We start from the raw sequence: 19,584 nt of genomic DNA on the forward strand, positions 1-19,584 counted from the left end.
AATGGTCATAACGTGTACGGAATAACGTTTTAGGAACATCGTACTCACTTATACGAATTTGATAGTAGCTCGTACATAGATCAAGTTTCGTAAAGTATCGTGCTCCCTAGAAACGGTCAATTAGATCATTAGCCCAAGGCAATGGATATGAATTCTTGATCGTCACTTTTTTCAAGCGTTTGTAATTAATACACATACACCATGTGCCCTCTTTCTTATTTACCAAGAGAACATGCGCACCCCATGGAGATTTACGATAACGTATATAACCCATTCGTAAATAGTCCTTGAGTTACTTAGATACCTCATCCTCTTCAGATCGACTTAAGCGATAAGGAGGTATACTTATTGGTGCAACGCCAGGTACAATATCTATACGATGGTCTATATTACGTTTAGGAGGTAACCCATGTGGTAGTTCACTCGGAAAAACGTCATGAAAATCATTTAAGATTTTATCGAGTTGTTGTTGTTCAACATATGTCAATTGACCCGAGACGTTATCAATATTATAAGCGTGAATGTTCAAATCAAGTACACAATAAAATAAAGAAGAACAAGACAACTCAGATATTGATGGAGAGGAAACAATTGAAAGGGATTGTTTATTTACACATTGAATAAAATGTGTACAATCGTTTAGTACAAAGGAAATGGAATGACGAACCCAATCAATAGACAAAGACGAGTTTTTATTATAAAACCAGGGATAACCCAGTATTACATCAGTTGTACAAAGATTCCTTACATGGAAGTCTACTTCCTCTACATAAGTATCAATAGAAATTCCTAATGAATGAATTGCCCCGTTGATGTATTGTACTCTTCCATCAGCCAAGTGCACCTTATAGGTGTGATCACTTACGGTGGGTTGGATTCCCCATAGCCGAACCAAACAATTATTCAAAAAGTTGTGTGAGCTTCCCCAATCAAATAAAAATTGTATGAGAGATCCATTGATATACCCGTTTGCACATAGTAAATCATTGGGTCCCAATACATAGTGAGGGAAAGAACATTGACAATTACTTAAATGATGTGTATAGACCTCAAGGACATTAGGAATCTGACCTTTATGGTCTGCAACTTTTGCTTTGTTGTCGTGCTCTTTCCGTTGGAGCTTTTGACATTGTTCTTTGGTATGACCCTTCTTTTTGCAGAATATGCAAAAAGGATGTTGTCGCTTACAATCGCGATCCATGAATTCGTTGGGTGTCTTGCGTTTCCCAACTAATTGCGATCGCGTAGTCGCGGGCGCTTTGTTGGGTTTGTTATGGTCCTTCTTCGAAGTGCATTTATAGCGAAGAACTATTTCAACGGCCTCTTCAAAGGATTTTGGATCCTTATCGTGCACTATCCAGTGATAGTTCGAATTGGGGATGCCATTGACAAAACAAGGTATTAACCAATTGTCCCCTTCAAGACCCTATTTTTGGATTTGGGCTCTAACATGGTGAACATAGTCTTCTAGAGAAGAAAACTTCCTACTAGAGAGGTTCATTAAAGCTTGTGTTGCCTCGGTTCAAGAGGGAGGTTGCAGAAATTGGCCCTTGAAAACTATGACAAAATCTGTCCAAGTATCAGGCAACTTCCCCAAAGTTCAGAGCCCACGCCACCAGGCGGCGGCCTTACCCCCTAGTTCTCAGCCGACATATGCAATCTTTGTACTATCTGGCATGGGATAGATCTCAAAATGAGACTCCCATCGGCCCAGGCACGTGCAGATTGCTTCTTCGGTTCTTTCCTTTTTTTCTCCCGTAAATGGCTTTACGACAAATGATGGTTCACCCTAACGCTCATCGGGTCTATTAGTGTCACATTGTAAACTAATGACACGTGCCTCAAGAGCACTTTGAGATTGCCGAAGTTCGGACATCTGATGAGTGGTTGAACTAAGGAAATGTTGTATTTGTAAAAAATATGACTCGATGGACATTGGCCTAGGAGGATTTCCTTGAGTTCCTTCCGCTTGAGCGGATGATATCAGGTCGTTATTTTGAGCCATTGAATGATTATTTCTGGCAAAAAATTAGGATAAGGTTAGACAAATAGTCATAACATCATGTCGTGATGTCAACATATCATGGGCCAACATTAATCGATATCATGATCTCACGTCAATACCCCTCTAGATGTATGAGATAAAGTTCAAGATCAAGTTACTATGGTAACACAAAGGTGTTTTAAAAACCATGGGGGTGACAAATGAATGTCTTTCCCTGATCTCTATATCGATTTTTCATGGGGGCTCCCCGAGGCTCAACCATGTATGTTCGTGTCATGAATAGTTTGTACTCGAAAAAAATGTTAACAATAAACTATGTTTTTGTGCCCAGATATATGATTTTAGCTCTTTAAGTCCCTCTTACGAGGACCCCAAAGTGCACTTAGACCTAAAGTTTAAACATGTATTATAGTCATGTGTATCAACAATGTTGTATGGGCTTGGTCATATTTGAACTCGAGACCTCGAGAACAAATTCATTAACCACTTGAGCTAACCAAATAGGTTGCTCGTGTTGAATGGTTAACGATTTATATGAGGCATTTGCCCGTATATGTTTTTTTAAAAGAAACATATATGTCAAGAGTCGTTATTTCCCTCTCATTTACCACAAACTATGTTGGTACGTTACCTAACCTCAAGTCTCATAATTACAATGGCATATGCCAAAGTGCAACCTAATGGTCAAGCCAAATGAGCCCTCTTTTCATAGTAGGCCCATGTGGCCCATCACATGGTTACGTCATTACGAATGCCTTTCGTAAGAATGATCTCATGGTGGCATCGTATCCATGTAATGAGGGAGGGATGTTGGATATGTGTCTCATAGGAGCGACCTCACATGAAGTGGGTCAAGCCCTACATTCTCAATATCATTGTGGCTAAGAGCATTTTGTTACGTAACGAAATCGAAGAGACCAACGAGGATGTCAACAAAAAAAATTGTTGAAAAAAAGAATGGTGACTATGCCATTCTCACAAAAATGTGAGGACAGACACCAAGATCCGTTCCCTGAAAAGGACAACATTTGATATATAAATCACGTAATAACTAATATACACATACATATATTTATCACACATATACGTTCAAATACGTATACACGTGACCACACGCTCGCTACAAGAGTTGACCCACCACAACATCAGAGTCTCAACGTAGTCAAAAGATGATGAAATGAGGGTAGCTAGGCCTCATATTTATAGCCATACCCAAGGCCCCTAGGCAAGTTCACACTTGGCCTAATGGGTTGTCTCAATCCCGAGGGTTAAAAGTAATCTTCCCCTTCTTTACACTCTCGTTTAACCCTCACACTTATCCACGTGTATAGAATACTACGGTAAATTCTCACCACGGGATATTATATGGTCATGCCCGTAACATGCATCCTCTAACTACAGTCAATGCTACTTGCAAGAAGAATCATAGAAACATTATTTATGGGATTGTCTTGAGTCTCACATGATATAGAAACATCTGGTAAGAACCTTTGCCAACTATCTTCCACCATGATTCATTTTTCACATGGAAATGGTGGTTTGGACATTATTTGTCCGTTCTATGTTCTATTATGATATTGAGTCTTTAGACCATGCTTTCAACACTTGGTTCGGAACGGTTCATGTAGTTCCTTTAGTGATTGTGTGGTTTTTAGGAGGAATGAAGGAAATGTAACCAATATGGAAATTACTTAGTACCATCGTATGCTACATTTGGAAGGCTCTATGCTTCCCCTTTTCATGAAGTTAGGATCTTACCAGTTGAAGTGGCATGTAACATTTGGCTAGACATGGTCCATACGTTAAAAGGACAGTGGGATGGCTTTATTGGGGGTTTGGATATTAAAATTGCTCAAGATCTCTAGTTTATTACTCTCTAGAAAGATGTTCCGCTTTTGTCCTTCAACGATGGTGGCCCTTTTTTGCATTTTCAGCTACCAAGATGGTTGTTCCCTCCATGAATTGCTTGAGAATTATATCTCTATGTATATGTCTTTATACTAATGAATGGATGTCTTTTATAAAATTAAAATTAAAACATTGTCGTATACATTTATGTTCAATGTCTCTAGACTCTAGTTACACATAAATGTTCATTGCATGTGTTTAACCTAACTTTGAGGTTTTCCATCAGTAATATAATGAATGTGTTGCTATAAAATTTTATGTATCTATGTATGCCTATGTACGGATGGATGGATAGAAATATGTACGTCCATATGTTCACGTGTTCACATGCCCTTGTTCATGTCCATTTGAGCAAGCACACAGTCAAAAAACATATTTTTTTTCACTAATGTTGAAGCAAGAGCATCTCGCCCTTCAAATACAATGATGGATAGTCATCGACTATTTTAGAAAAAATGATCTCGATATCTGAGCCACACTTTGCATTCTTCCATGTTGCTTCAAGCCAATTCGAAGTTTAATGATGAAATACCAAAAGCCGAGAATTCCCTTATTATTAGATACTTGTTGCCGGTATGGGCTAAGTGGTTCATGGTCATTTATCTTTGAAGAATATGAAACAAATAGTTCATAGAGTAGTAAATTGTGATTCCAATGGGAATCATTAGTAAAGACATTAATGCTATTAGTGTCTAATTGCGTCTCAATACTCATTGTTTAAACACTAATTGCAAAAAGCCTTCAATTTAAATAGCGTAGATCTAAGTGATTATTTCGCTCGCTTTCTTACCACAAGCATAGTTGTAAGTTTGCTTTTAATTTATCACCCAATATGATGGGTAATTTTTAGACTTTCTTTGGCAATTAACGATCCCGAACAATTTAACAAACTTGTCAAGCTAAAATTACTTGACACGTCGTGCACCCCTCACCCCCCATCTTTACACATAACGGTGAGGAAATACAATATGATTTGGGCAATGATGTAGATATGGAAACATGAAATATAACTTGATTATGTAGCACATTTGTATTGACAAAAGTTGGAATCAATCTTTCTATCATAGTAAGCACTACCTTATCTTGTTTTCAAAACAAGGAAGGTTGAATCTCATGAGGCTCTTTAAATGCTTGATTCCAAATACATGAATGAGACGTCATTTTATCATAGAACTTTATAGGGACCCTCCACATACGAAAAAGAGCAAACATTGCATAGAATAATTGGACCATGTCATCTCTTTTTAGATTTTAGAATCCTAATAATTGCATTATCTTACATCTAGAGTTCATTTCATCTTATTGTTTATCATCTTAATGTTATCGTGTATGGATGCAACCTAGTACCTTGATTTTTATGCGTTCATTTCAATCTCTACTAAAAACCAAAAACCACAAAAAAGTAAGTACATTTCGGTTATGTAAACTCGTGAGATTGAAATCAACTCTTGTTTGCATGTTGTAAATGCCTTAAATACATGTCTCTCGAAATCGAGCCTTAAACCACAAACAAAGGGATGATCCAAGCATGATTTGATGTGCACTATTTCAACAATCGCATGCTTTGAATTGCTAATGTGAGATAATTGGGAGGTACTTTATTGTCATTTGACCAAGTAATAAAATGAGGGGCTAGGGGCAGGGAGTTGTTTTTAAATATTGTTTCATTTGCAACAGAAGAATGCTTTTGAGCTTTTTGTTGTTTTGATGTGATTCAATACCCTCTGGATCTTGCTATTGGTGGTACACATTAGCATACCTATAAGAAACCATAATTCAGCTTAGATGAAGGGTTGACTCTAAACCTTGTAATTGTAAACGTGGTCCTTTAAAGTATGATTAGACCATTATTCTTCTTTTCCATAATAATGACAAGCACTAGCATTGATCAAACTCTTCTTGCATTGCAAACTTCAAAATACTCGAATTTGAGGTTTCCACGATGTTTTGAGCTGACTTTTTTTTTGAGGCATTTTAGTTGTGTTTCAATATATTTTCTAGTTATTGGCCTAGCTTAGTAGGGTGTAATGGATGCATGCATTATTTGTAGACCAATCTAAGGTACGGATATATCTATCACATGCAAATAAACAGTATTTTATTTAAAGTGTTCCAAAATGCAACAACAATAATGTATGTGTCATCATAAATCTATGTGCAATTGTTGACATACCATCAATGGGTACGGCGCTCAACTTGTGGTGGTTATTTTCTAACAAAAGAAAAATAATCATCATATTCCACAAGAACCCCCCTCCCCCTCCTTCAACGGAAGAATGCGAACACTTTTTCTTCTTTTTGGTGGAATCGAAGCCCATCCATCAAATGTGAGAACTTTTGTATTTGCGGAATCATTGTAGTGGATCTCAAAATACTTCAATAAGCTTTACAATTGACTCGGGAAATCATTGGGGGTGTGCTATTTCAAAGTGATTATGGTTCACGAATATCATCAAGTTCTTGTCACAAGGCTCCAACCCAAGTAATCATTCAAGTTAATGGAATAAAAACAAGAGCATGTTAAGATACGTTATGTCCTACAATTCAACTTTTATTCATTATTTGAGGTTACGCCCTACCTCGGTTTTTCATATTTTGAAGGTTTTTTGAAACCTTGTATATCTAGTTTCCCAGATTTTTGCACGTTTCTACTAAAATGGCAAACTACACATACTTTGTCTCCACCCCATCAAAAAACACTCCTTACAATTTTCATATCATCGATCCATTAAGATTTACTCCAACATTGGCATATACTTCAATTAAAAAGTGTTCTATCCCCCTCTCCCCCACATCAAACCAAAAAAAATGGCAACAATATGAACATCAATTCTTATCATGTCTACAACGCACACTCACATGGGCTAGCAAACCACAAAAATGAAAGCCTCATGAGAGGACAAAAACCATTCATGCTTAGAAAGTATAGACCGACATTGTAGCTTCAAAACTCATACTTATGCATACTATGTTTGTTAATGTCTAAACAAGTTTAAATTTCATTGTCATATGAAGGTCCTTTTAGAATCCCATTTAATAAAGCCATTGGATATATTAATATATGAACACTCAAATAGGATATCATGTTAAACTTTTCTAGTATACATATACCCCTTTGTTAAACATTTTACAAGATTTTTCAACTACAATCATTAGGTATCTCTAAATGTTTCATGTACAAAGCTTTACTCCTTACATTTAAAGTATGTGTGACAAATGGGGCACCCTTCCTTTTTGAGCAAAATCATGGATAACAAGTTTGAATGAGAAAGAACTTCAATTGGAAATTGAGCACCATAGTTTGTTCTTTAAATTTGTATGCAGTGTGTTTGCTTTAATTATGATAAGAAAAACATTTCATCTGTGATTGTTTATTGGGCAAGCTATGCAAACCTTAAAATCATGGTTAACAAGTTAGAATGGGAAAGAACATCAATTCAAGAACTCAAACATAAACATAAGGGTTACAGTAACATTGTCTGTGGGATTGCCCTCAAGCTCAAAAGGTATGGGATAGAGTGACTCGCCTCCTTGCAGCATGTGAAGTTGAAGGAACAACCTTGTGGAGCGTTGCAGCATGGATTGATCACTCGGTCGAAGGGTGGACGAGCGTTGTCAATGCGGATAGTTGGTGCTATGTATACACAAGAGGCAAAATCATCAAGATCCATTTTGAAAGGGGTTTGCAGCCCGCATCCCCTAGGTTTTCGGAAATCTGGATGTTGATCACAGGTTTCACCTTGTGGTATATATGGAAAGCGCATTGCCTCAAGGTTTTCCAAGGTACGGTACAGCCCCCGGAGGAAGTGATCATGGACATATGGTTCGCGCTTATCAGCTGCCTACGAGGGCAACTGGAAGAGGTTTGCAGGCACTCCAATTACGTGGTCACTGCCAGTTTGCACTTTTGGCAGAAATGGCGGAACACACCTATGGTGATGCAAGGCGGGAGTGACCCGAGGTGGAACTACCAGCCCCCACGTTGGTTGTTTCCTACTCACCTGCCACCCTCTCTTCATTGTAGGCCCCAAGAGCCGACTCATACTAGGCAACATTGAAGGGCATCGCCTTGGATATAGGTAGCTTCGTACATTAAGTTAGGCCGCAAGGCATTGTAAGTAGGCTCATCTTCTTTTACTTGATCGGAGGAAGACTCCCCGATGTGTGTATAAGTCTCCTTGTAGACTCTCTATGTAATAATCCTTCCTAACTAATGGGAAAGTAGCTTCATTTTGAAAAAAAAAACAAACTTGAGCCTATGGGTAACGAAAGCCCATGTTTGTAATTGGAGATGATGATACATTAATTAGTGCTAGGGTAGGCAACAGACTCATGCAACCAAAAACCATAACAAAATGTGCTCCTCAATGGTATCAATGGGGAATTTTTAAATGGCTACAAAAAGAAAACCTAAAAGATGAGATGAAAAACTAAGCTTGCTTCCTACTTTCGTTCTTTGCAAGAGAGTGGCTCCCATGCGAAATATGTTAGTGATGACATCGCGTATTGAATGTGCTTGCTTGTAGACCCTATACATTTGAGGATACGAGATCCTTCACACATTAATCATTTTCAAAGGATTCAATTCTTAAGGTGATGCCTAAGTATCTATGTGAAAAACAAAGTTCCGGACAACCTTATGCAATCAAATGTAAATAGGGTTCATTTCATGGATCTAACTCTCTTGGCTTATCCCAATGCTTCACATCCATGTTGAACTCATCTCCTATCTGATTCATTTTTCTATGCCATCTCGAAAGAAATGTTCCTTTGGGTTCCTTAATATTTTTTTCCTTTTTTGGAAAAAAAAAACCATGGAGAAATTAGCTTTGTCATTGTATGAGCTTCAATAAATTGATGCAATAAGTGTGACCTTGTAGATTATCAATAGAGTTTTTTTAAGTCGACCAAAATTGGCCAAGATTAACAAATGTTTTATCTTTGACATGTTTATAGCAAAGGTAAACACGTAGGCTAGGTAGTTTATCCCCCAAACTAGACACTATTAGGTCATGCCACTACCTGCATCATTAAAAAATGTGCACATCCTATTAAATTTATTGTATTCAAAGAGACTCTGGTTCACATTATGTTGGAAAGAGATGATATTCTGTTTGGACATATGGGGCATTAATTTTTTAATGGAGAAAAATGGAAGAATGAGACAAAAACTGTAAGCGAATAAAAGGAGGTGGGCGAAAGGTGGGGTTCACTTCAAAGCCACACAAAGGGATTAGTTGTCTATATGCATGTAGAATTAAATAAAGAGATTAATCGAGCATTGTTGTTATTGGTTCTCTTCCTATCAACCAAACAAGTCATGGCAAGCCTCTTCCTCCTCATGCTCCCTACTATCTCCTTGTCTCTCTATGACCTCTTACCACCGACAATCCTCCATTTGTGCATGAGACATTACGAGAAGAATGTCACCCATTGTGGGGAGGGTACATGAAAGTATAAGTTCTCTACACATCTATAAAATACAGTGTTGAGAGAAGAAGTTTTAAGCCTTATAAGACAAAGAGAGATTATAAATTAACAATCTAAATTGTGAGAAAAGTATATGCCAATCAAGCCATAATTGCAATGGTCATGTCAACTGTTTTCAGAGTGCAATGCCATTCTTCCAATACACCAATGGGGCACATAGTCTAAGAGAAATAAAAAATATGGTGCAAGAAAGGCACGTGCAAGCGAGGATTTGAACCCATGACCTTGTGTTAAAAGCTGAATACCTTGACAAGAGAGGAAGAGTAAGTCTTAGAAGATAAAGACAGACCAAGATGTGAGAAGGGGGGGGAGGGGGGGGGGGGAGAAGAAGATAAAGAAAGCTGAAAGAAGATTGTCACACGAATCCATGTGTCCACATGGATTGGTTCTCAATGAACACAGAAATAAAGGCACAATAGCAAGAGAGAGAGAGAGAGAGAGAGAAAGCTATTGGGCCTTTATTTTTATGTTTGTGTTCATAAAGGCACAATAGCAAGAGAGAGAGAGAGAGATACATTCCTTAGTGGCATCTAGTGAAATAAGAGATATCTATTGACTTTGGAGTGATAGAGAGATGAGAAAATTGGGGTTCGAACCCAAGATGTAGTGAGAGAGAGAGAGAGAGAGATTGTGCGTGTGTGTGTGTGTGTGTGTGTGTGTGTGTGTAAGAAGATAAAGGAGATGAGAGACAAATGATGTGTCCTTCCTATGCCTAATGAATGTAGACAGAGAGATAGAAGAGAGAGAAAGTAAGACGATAAAAAGAGTGAGGATGGTATGACATTGTCTTGTGTGTGAAGGGGCCGATTGTCCATGCACATAGAGACACATCAGGTATCTATGCATCACAAAACCAACATGGCAAGAGAGGAGAGAGTGTATAAGAATATCAACGAGATCATTGGTACTCTCCAGATCGTGGAGAAGAGAGTGTACATATATACTCGGAAATCGTGGAAAACATAAAAAAGTTTGGGTCTTTCTTCTTCTCTTTGCATTGTTTGAGATACACAATGTGAATCCAACTTTTAGGTTCAGCACACCTAAAAAGGTGATTTGATTGTCCACATATTTGTCACTACTTTATCATCAAAACCTTTGAACTCATCCAGATTTCCTTAATTCCCATACGCTCTTCCTATCCCAAGCTTGATTAAAATGGCCTAATTCAATCAAACCCATCTGATTTTCTCCCACTTCATCCACATGGTGCACTTAATTCTAAGGCTAATCGTGCATCTTAATCCATATCACTAATGATTAACCCACACATGTGTGTATGTGCGCGCTATGTATTTTGATGAAGCTAATCCTAACTCTGTGATTGTGAAGTTGAAATTTCAATTGGATTAATCACAAGGGGGTGTGGATCCAATTTGAGTTTTGAATGGCCAGAGTAAAGTATATGTGTAATTTCTAAATTTCTGTGTGATAAGAGATAATGTGAGGGAGGGAGGACCCCATTCTTGCTCTTTATGATAAATTTATCACTACTACTCTTTCCCTCCATTATTGACATCCATTCCTATCAATTTAGAGACTTTTTCTTTTTTTCTTTTTTACACTGATGGTTTCACAGAGGCTCTCAATGAATGATTTGAACCTAGAAAAATCCTCATGAAATTCATCAATCTCAATCATCACCAGATCAATATGCCCAAACCATCATTTATTAGTGCTAAAAAAAAAAGAGGGGGTTTGTAAGACAATCATCATTACTTAGTAGACCTAGAAATCCTCATTTTTGAAGAAGCTTGCATTAAGCAAAGCTTCTTGCCTGTTTTTTGGTTCTCTTCTCGATCCTAATGTTGTTTGCATCTCTCTTTCAGCTAATTCAATTCATTGAGTCATATATACCAACAAATCTTTCTGAGCCTTGCATTTCAATCTCCCTATAATGGCACCATTCAAAGAATCATGTTATATGGTTACCCTGATGTAGTGTATTCCAGAAAGGTTCTCGTATGAGTTGAGGAGCAATATGGCATCCATGATGGCACCTGCACATAATATTCAACCAAAGACCATCCTCATCCCAAGAGCTACCAATGAGGGATCAACTAACCCATACTTCCTCTCAGAATTCGATCTTTATGAGACCAATACAGTAAGATTAAGAGCTATGAATCACCCATATATAAAGTAATGTAACCCAAATTTTGATGTCATTAGTTTTAAGAATCCTTGCAAGATAAAGAGCAATCATATCTGAAGTATTAAACCAAAACCTTGAGAATCATTGCAAGATTAGACGCAATGAATTAATTACTCATTTATAAAGTAATTTAGCCAAAATGTTGATGGTCATTCACTCCAAATTGACTAAACAATAGCATAGGTTAGTTAAGCAACAATGCCATGGGTCAAGGCTAAATTGATGTGTTTTTGGTTTTTTTGTGTCGCCTTGTAGAGATTTTACCTATTTGGGACAGATAAGAGCAAGAAGCTCTGGAAAGTCCTTAAAATCGACCGATATCAGACGACACAGCTCGAGATCTTTGAAGACCCAACTATTTATTCAGCACATGATTGCAATGACCTTCTGAATAGATTGGATGCTAGCAATCAATCAACAGGCGGCCTCAAGTTTGTCACTAAAGCTTATGGCATAGTTGGTGAGTTCATAAGACTTAAATTTCTCATGTTCACTATCTATTAGCTACAACCATACTCTAGCTCAAGAATTTGTTTCCATGACCAAATCACATACCAACAGTTTACCAGCCCATTATGAATTATACCAGGCATACATGTGTAATTCCTATTCAATCCACATGTTTCCAGGATTTATCAAGTTCTTAGAGCCTTACTATATGATTCTCGTTACGAAGCGCCGGTTGCTCGGTAGTGTGAATGGGCATTCAATATATGGTATTGCTGAAAGCAAATTGCTGAGTGTCCCTCATCCATCATTCCAAACAATTGTTGCGTCTTCCCGAGCTGAAAACAGGTTAGGCTCTATAGCAATAAATGTAAACATGATCATATATGTGTTATACATGTTATGCAACAAATCAGAAACTATCTTAGGTCAGTTGTCTAGAGATTTAGAACCTATATGCAATAAATCAGAAACTATTTTTAGGTCAATTGTCTAAAGATTTAAAAACCTACATGCAATAAATCATACATTAAGTTTTCTTGAGATCTAGATCAGTTTCCTTGAGATTTGGTTGCTTACATAAATACATACACTATTTTTATGTATGGAAATTTTTAAATAAACAGGCCCAAAATCTTCTTATATCAAAAAGTTGTCCCTGCTAATCTCAAAATTAATGAACTAAACTTTACCAGCATTATGTAGTGCTGCCAAATGTTAACAACGAATTGTGTGTACACAAGTTTAAAACAGTGAATGCTGTACAATGGTATTAATCTTATTATGAGTATTAAGATATCAAGATCAATAGATCCCAGTACCTACCTACATATGCCTCATTTAAACCAATGCTATGAATCTAACCTTAAGGTGTACTGGTAAAGCTTGCGCTTTGCAAGCATAAGGTTCTCAATTTAATTCTTGAGCAATGTGTCTGATGTTGCATTCAATATAAAAAAATTATCATATTCTTGGATTGAGATCATGTTGTGCTACTAAAAGAATCGTTTTACAAATGAGCTATCCACAACCCAGTTACCCATGGGTTGAAAATAAACGTGGAAATATGCTACCAATGTGCATTCTGCTTGTATTTTACAACTTTCTCAGTAAATTTGTTACTACTTTCTTCATGATTCTTGCAGCATTTTCGGAAACACGTGTTCATGATATATATCCACAGGTACAAGAAGCTCTTCAACGCAATTGATCTTACCACAGATTTTTACTTCAGCTATACTTACCGAATCATGTGGAGTCTACAAAAGAATGTGCTAAATGATGGAACAAAGGAAACACCTCACGATGATATGTTCATCTGGAATTCATACCTAATGTATGCATTTCGTGAACAAGTGCACAATCCTCAATGGGTAGTGCCATTAATACATGGATATTTTAAACAGGTATTAATGTTGCAGATTTCAAATATATATTTAACACCATAGGAATGCCATAGTGATTACTTTTGTTTTACAGAAGAACCTGTTTGAACAAGACAAGTTGTTATATAAGATTACATTGCTTGCAAGGCGCTCGAGACATTTTGCTGGTACAAGGTAGCTATCTGCCTCCAATGGCTGTATCAATCACTACCCCAAAAAAAATTCTTTTACCAATCAACCAAGTTTTCCTATGCATGATATAATAGGAAATTAGGAGAAAAGACTAAAAACTTATACCACTATAGTAGAAATTGTATAAATTTCTAGTGTGGGGATATTTCAATATTCCCAACTGGTGAGTTCAAATTTTCAACCACATTTTCATGAACAAGGGCACATTTTCCTGAAAACTCGTGTAAATGCATCATGCAAAGAATGTGTCATCTAAACTCAATGAAGGTTATTATGTCAAGAAAATGCTACCCTTCAAAAGCCTTGAACTTATGCCAAAACAGTATACCATTACAAGAAACAAAATACCCGAATCTACGTTACAAGGTTTATATTAATTGTTGTAGCCTTATGGATAGATATCTGCTCCTGCCTATTAGACATCGAAATGCTTGATTTTATCAGATAAAGACATTTAACTGGTTTCAAAATACATTTTTTTCAGATATCTAAAGAGAGGAGTAAATGAGAGAGGTCGAGTCGCAAATGATGTAGAAACAGAGCAGATAGTTCATGAAGAATTGTCTGCAAAGTCCCAACAAATTAGCTCCGTTGTTCAACATCGAGGATCGATACCTCTTTTTTGGTCCCAAGCCACATCAGTGCTTAGTCCTAAGCCAGATATCAAATGTAAGTGTTCAAAGTTGAATCCTAGAGATGATTTTCCAACATGAAAAGACATTCTAAGCATATAAACCGCATCTTCAAGTGTTTTATGTTTTATATATCCTACAGTAAAGGTTGATTCCAACTACAAAGCAACTAACCTCCATTTTAAGAATTTGACTTCAAGATACGGCAATCCAATCGTTGTGCTAAATTTAGTGAAGGTAAGTACCCTCTAAAAACAATATTTTAGCTAATTTAGTTAAATTTTAGTGAAGGTAACTACCATCTAAGAAACAATATTTTAGCTGGTTTAGTTAAAATTTAGTGAAGGTAACTACCCTCTAAGAAACAATATTTTATGTGATTCCTTGATAGACATTCTCTCAAAAATAACCGAATTAGCACATACATTAGATAATTGATCCGGTGTTACTGCCAAAAGCATTATGTATAAGACTGTGTTCTTCAAAAAGTAGAGTGCTCACATCACAGATGTTCAGACTATTTTCACAGTCTAAACTTAACTCTAGAGCCAGGTAGGTAACCTAACATGTAGTGGCAAATGCATCAGATTTGGCATGAAACACTATTTAGTCTACAGAGAAATTCACTGTATTAACTCTTTTTTTACACGGGAGCATTTGCTATTCTCTAAACTATTGACCCTTGAAAATTACTTATCAGATGTACATAATTTAAAGAAGAATTCAAAGTTATGTAACAATGAAGTTTTACATGAAAAGCACTTTTATTTACTTACAGACAACAGAACAGAAACCTCGTGAAGCTATTCTTTGCCATGAATTTTTCCGGGCAGTAGAGTACCTGAATAAAAGCCTTCCTAAGGAAGACCAAATTGTGTTCAGACAGTGGGATCTTCATAAATTTGCTCATTGGTAAATATATATCTCAATCCTCCAACAAAAGGGATTTTTAGAATTCCTAGTGTGCATAACTTCATACTTGCATGTGCAGTGCTTCTACCAATGTATTGGAGGTGCTTGGCAATATAACAACTGATGCTTTAAATCGAGTTGGTTTCTACTATGATAGCAATCTCAAGCATCACAACCCACATGACAACGACTCATCAGAAACATCAATGTAGGCATGCAACAATGAACTGAATTCTGATAACTATGGTAGCAATCGGATTTTCCAGGAAATTGCTTCTTTACTAATCAGCAATTTCCATTCATGACTGAATTAATAAAACGTTTTCAGGAAATACCATGGTTTTATAAGGAAATTGCTTGAAATTTCATATATTTCTGTCAGATTTTACTTTATAAATATTTCCAAACCCACAAGTTCAATGATTTTCTTACACTTCTGACTTGTCGGTAACTTTCACAGGTCACTAGAAAATGAATATAAGATACATAATTACTCAAAAAAGCTACGCAAATTGCAGCATGGTGTGCTACGGACAAATTGTATTGACTGCCTTGACCGAACAAATGTAGCACAATTTTCATTTGGATTAGCAGCACTTGGCCAGCAATTACATGCTCTAGGTCTTCGTGATAATGTACAAGTTGCTGTAGACAGCATTTATGGTTGTCTGCTAATGGAGATGTATGAAAACATGGGTGATGTTCTCGCATTACAATATGGAGGCTCAACTGCCCATAACACTGTAGGTTAATAGAATTTTAGATTTCTTTATCACTAATATATCAGTGTCATCCTGAATTAAAAGAGTACTAATACTTTATGACTGGATTCTCAGGTTCTTTCAAATAGGCAAGGAAAATGGAAGGCTGCCACCCAATCGCTTGACTTTCTTAGGGCAATTAAGCGACACTATAGTAATGCATATACAGATGGCTTAAAACAAGATGCCATTAATATGTATGTTACTTAGTTAACAAAAGAATTTATAGAATACTTTAGCATCATCAAACTAAGGGGTCATGTTAATATCCCTATCAGATTTTTAGGGCATTACCGTCCTGAGCTAGGAAAACCACCACTTTGGCAGCTCGATTCCGACAATCATCTGCAAGTTAGACATTCTGAATTAAATCTATTTGGCAACTGCAAGTAAGTGATGAAAGATAAATCTATGATTTCTCCTTTTAATCTCCCAGCACCAGGAAGGCGTCAAACTCTATACATTGTGTTACCAATTAGCAGAGTTCTTTGTTTTTATTGAAACAAGTCAAAAAGAATAAGAAAAATACACTGGTTTGTTTTTTATTTGTAGGCCCACCATGAAGAGGTCTCTGTCTGCTGAAGGCATTCTCGGAGTCTGTGAATTTGTGTTATCACCAACTCTAGACTTCCGGCTAAATCATCCAAATTTGGATTCACTTTTGGAAAATAGTAAAGATGCTACAATCAACAAAACTGGAGGAAACACTCCATCTACATGTCCAATTGTAAAGATTTCAACTCCCAATGATGACGAGTTGGAAACTGCTTTAAGGTACTAATGCTAGATATAATAAAAATCTTAAAGCTTATTAGATACTGGATCTATAATTGAATGTGTCAATTTTTTCAGATTATAATTGAATCGTATCTAGAGTTTTATAAATGTGCAAAACACCAGTAACTAAAGATTGTTAGCTACTAGAAATACATACTACGATATTTATACAAATTATCAAGAACGCTTTTTTTGTTTCTTTTGCTTCATCTGCAGCTTGTATCCTTTTGCATGTAGATATTTAAATAAAGACACTCCATTAGTTTTTTACTCTTTGGAGATTTTATTTATTTCGCTTCATGTTCAGCTTGTGTTATGCTTTTTTTTTATTCTCGAACTTCATGGTCACTTTCAGAAAACACACTCTCAGAGGATGTGCCCCTAAATTCTTTTTCGGTTTTCCGATGGTTCTCAAACCTCAAACCACATCCACAATTCTGCAAACATCTTTGAAAAAGAAAGGTCATTTATCAATATCCAAAATCTGTTTTGGGTTTCTGTAAAACCACCATAAGAGAAGGAACTATGCACAGTTATAGACAGGACAGGACATCAAAAACTTCTTTGATATCAAAGAACTCTTCAATGGCGAAAATTAGTGTCCACCAACTATATGTTTGAACTTACAGATTATAAAGTGGAGAGAAACCTTGAAAAGGGGAAACAAAAAGAAAGACAAAAGGAGAATTAAAATGCAATGCTTATCAAACTTGGAAACTGACAGGAAAGCACATATACACAAACAAATAGTATAATTGTAATCTCTGGCGTATTCTAACCAAAACATGATACATTGTATGTTAATGTGTATGCTTTTCATTGAGCATTTCTTAACTGTTAGAATGTGGCAATACCTCCCAGCTACTTAGCCAATGCCCGAGACCCTATTTTGTTTATCTCTAACTTAGGAAACCAATTACTGAATATAAAATCACTATCAACCCTTGAATCTCTATCCTAAGGTTTATGCAATAAGTACAGTCAACATTGAATCGTTTTCCAAATTTGGCATATCCAATTCCATATGTAGTAATGTAATCTGACTTTGTCATTTAACCAACAAGGTGTTCTTCCTTAGTAAATATACATGAGGAGTTGAGTTTAACTGATACAACGTTTGGTGCACCTTTTTGCAGAACGATAAAACTTGCATCAGTTGAAGATTTGCCTAGGAGGATTGTCTTCAACACAGTAGAGGAAGTCGACAACAATCATTCCAATGAGGTGTCTGACCTTTTACTGTTATTTCGGTGACTAAAATAAGCTAAATATATCTCACCTAGTTTAAGTTTCTCTTGGATTTTATACAAGATATCTCTTAGAAATCATTCACTACATAACGTTTTTGTTACAACAGGATTTCTCAAAGAAGAAAGAAGCATCAACAACAAGCAATAAGAGTGAGGATCATGACCTAGGCTATCCGGAGAGATTCCTACAATGGGTACATAGCAGTTATGCTTTTGCATACTAAAGGAAGTATGGTACCAGTGGTTTGAATAAAAACTGCACTGATAACGTCTTCACCGGCAAGAGGCCAAAAAGAAGCCACACATGAAAAAACCCAAAGGAATAAACATGCTTCTGTGATGCAACTTATGAGCTATTATCCCATTATTACGACTCAAACTGCATAGCCTTATAGAAATGGAGATCTATCTGTATGTGCATATGTACATGTACGTATGTATATGTCAACATCTACGCCTACATCTACGTCTATCTATGCGGGTTCGTCCGTATGTATGTGTATGTGTGAATGTATGTACGTATGTATATATCTATACATGTATATACACTTGTACTTGGTACTTCTACACGTATGTATTCCTGTATTCTTAACAAAAAAAATATGTATGTATCTTAATGTACGCATATAAATGGCATTTTCTGCAAAAAGAGTGTCGGAAACCTCAGATCAGGACAGGCTAGAAATGCTGAGAAAAACATCATCAGGGAAAACAAATGAAGTGCAAGAAGCATCAGAAAAAGCCGTGGCCATGGATGGACAAATGAAGGATGAATATACGCATACCTATATATGTTCATACTCTCGTGTCTGCAGAAAAATCTTGGAGGAGAAGGAAGCAAGCTAAATCCTTGACACATCAGCAAAGAGGTGGTAGTAGCTGGGAATAGCTGCAGCTTCTTCATAGCCATGGCGGTTGGTTATATTCAGTTGGGGAAGGCCAAGTGTTGGAACCCATATACTCTGTTTTTTTTTTTAGGTGTGATACTCTGTTCTTAGCTATGATACATACTCTGGAGTCTGTTTTTAGTTATGATCCTCTGTTTTTAGCTATGGTCCTCTGTTTTTTAGCTTTTTATTGTGAACACTTGTATAAACTATGGGTGGGTGCCTGGTGCCTCTCCGATCGATCGACCGGAGGCTCTCAACGTGGCTCTCTCGAACAACTTTCGGATTGCATTTCGGCCTCTCTCATTAAGCCATGGCGCTACAGAGCCCCTCGATTGTCTACTCGAAAACATTGTTCCGGCTTTTCCGTCAGATTACAGCAAACTTCGTGGAAGGAACTTTTGGAAATCTAATCGTATTTCTTGTGAAGTGTCGCTGATCAGAATGTCGTATGATTTGGAGATGCAAGCTCTTTGTGGCGGAGATTTGAGAGGAAACATTGGATTGCCAGATGCATAATGCTTTAGTAGTGATGAGTTTGCTTTGCATCTTGGTGTTGGTGTCATACAATGAAATGTATCTGAATATGTTTAGAACTTTGTCTCTCCGAGAGGACATAAGTAAATACATATGCATTTTTTTGTTGAGTCATAGAGTCAATTTCTGTGTTTTTTTGTCCTTCAAGTTAGTGGATTATTGTCGTATTTAGGGTACCCTAAACGTGCATGCCAATGTGTTCATGTTCATGTTCGTGTGTGTGTGTGTGTGTGTGTGCACGCGCGC

The 19,584-nt window shown here is 36.8% G+C and overlaps 1 protein-coding gene across 1 annotated transcript; it reads left to right on the plus strand.

Moving 5' to 3' along the window:
- Positions 1-11,157: 11,157 nt before the first annotated feature.
- On the plus strand, positions 11,158-18,271 carry LOC147857832 (phosphatidylinositol-3-phosphatase SAC1-like). The gene is made up of 15 exons (XM_087326794.1): positions 11,158-11,510; positions 11,814-12,018; positions 12,188-12,353; positions 13,189-13,411; positions 13,485-13,564; positions 14,067-14,251; positions 14,357-14,451; positions 14,993-15,126; positions 15,206-15,334; positions 15,587-15,869; positions 15,963-16,084; positions 16,166-16,276; positions 16,440-16,661; positions 17,801-17,888; positions 18,022-18,271. The coding sequence occupies exons 1-15, from the start codon at positions 11,385-11,387 to the stop codon at positions 18,136-18,138; spliced, it is 2,286 nt and encodes a 761-aa protein (XP_087182920.1). The 5' UTR covers positions 11,158-11,384; the 3' UTR covers positions 18,139-18,271.
- Positions 18,272-19,584: the final 1,313 nt, after the last annotated feature.

This window comes from Azolla caroliniana, unplaced genomic scaffold, assembly GCF_043228905.1.
Source record: "Azolla caroliniana isolate FFs.n. ecotype wild unplaced genomic scaffold, voAzoCaro1.0.p SCAF_11, whole genome shotgun sequence".
Lineage (NCBI taxonomy): Eukaryota > Viridiplantae > Streptophyta > Polypodiopsida > Salviniales > Salviniaceae > Azolla > Azolla caroliniana.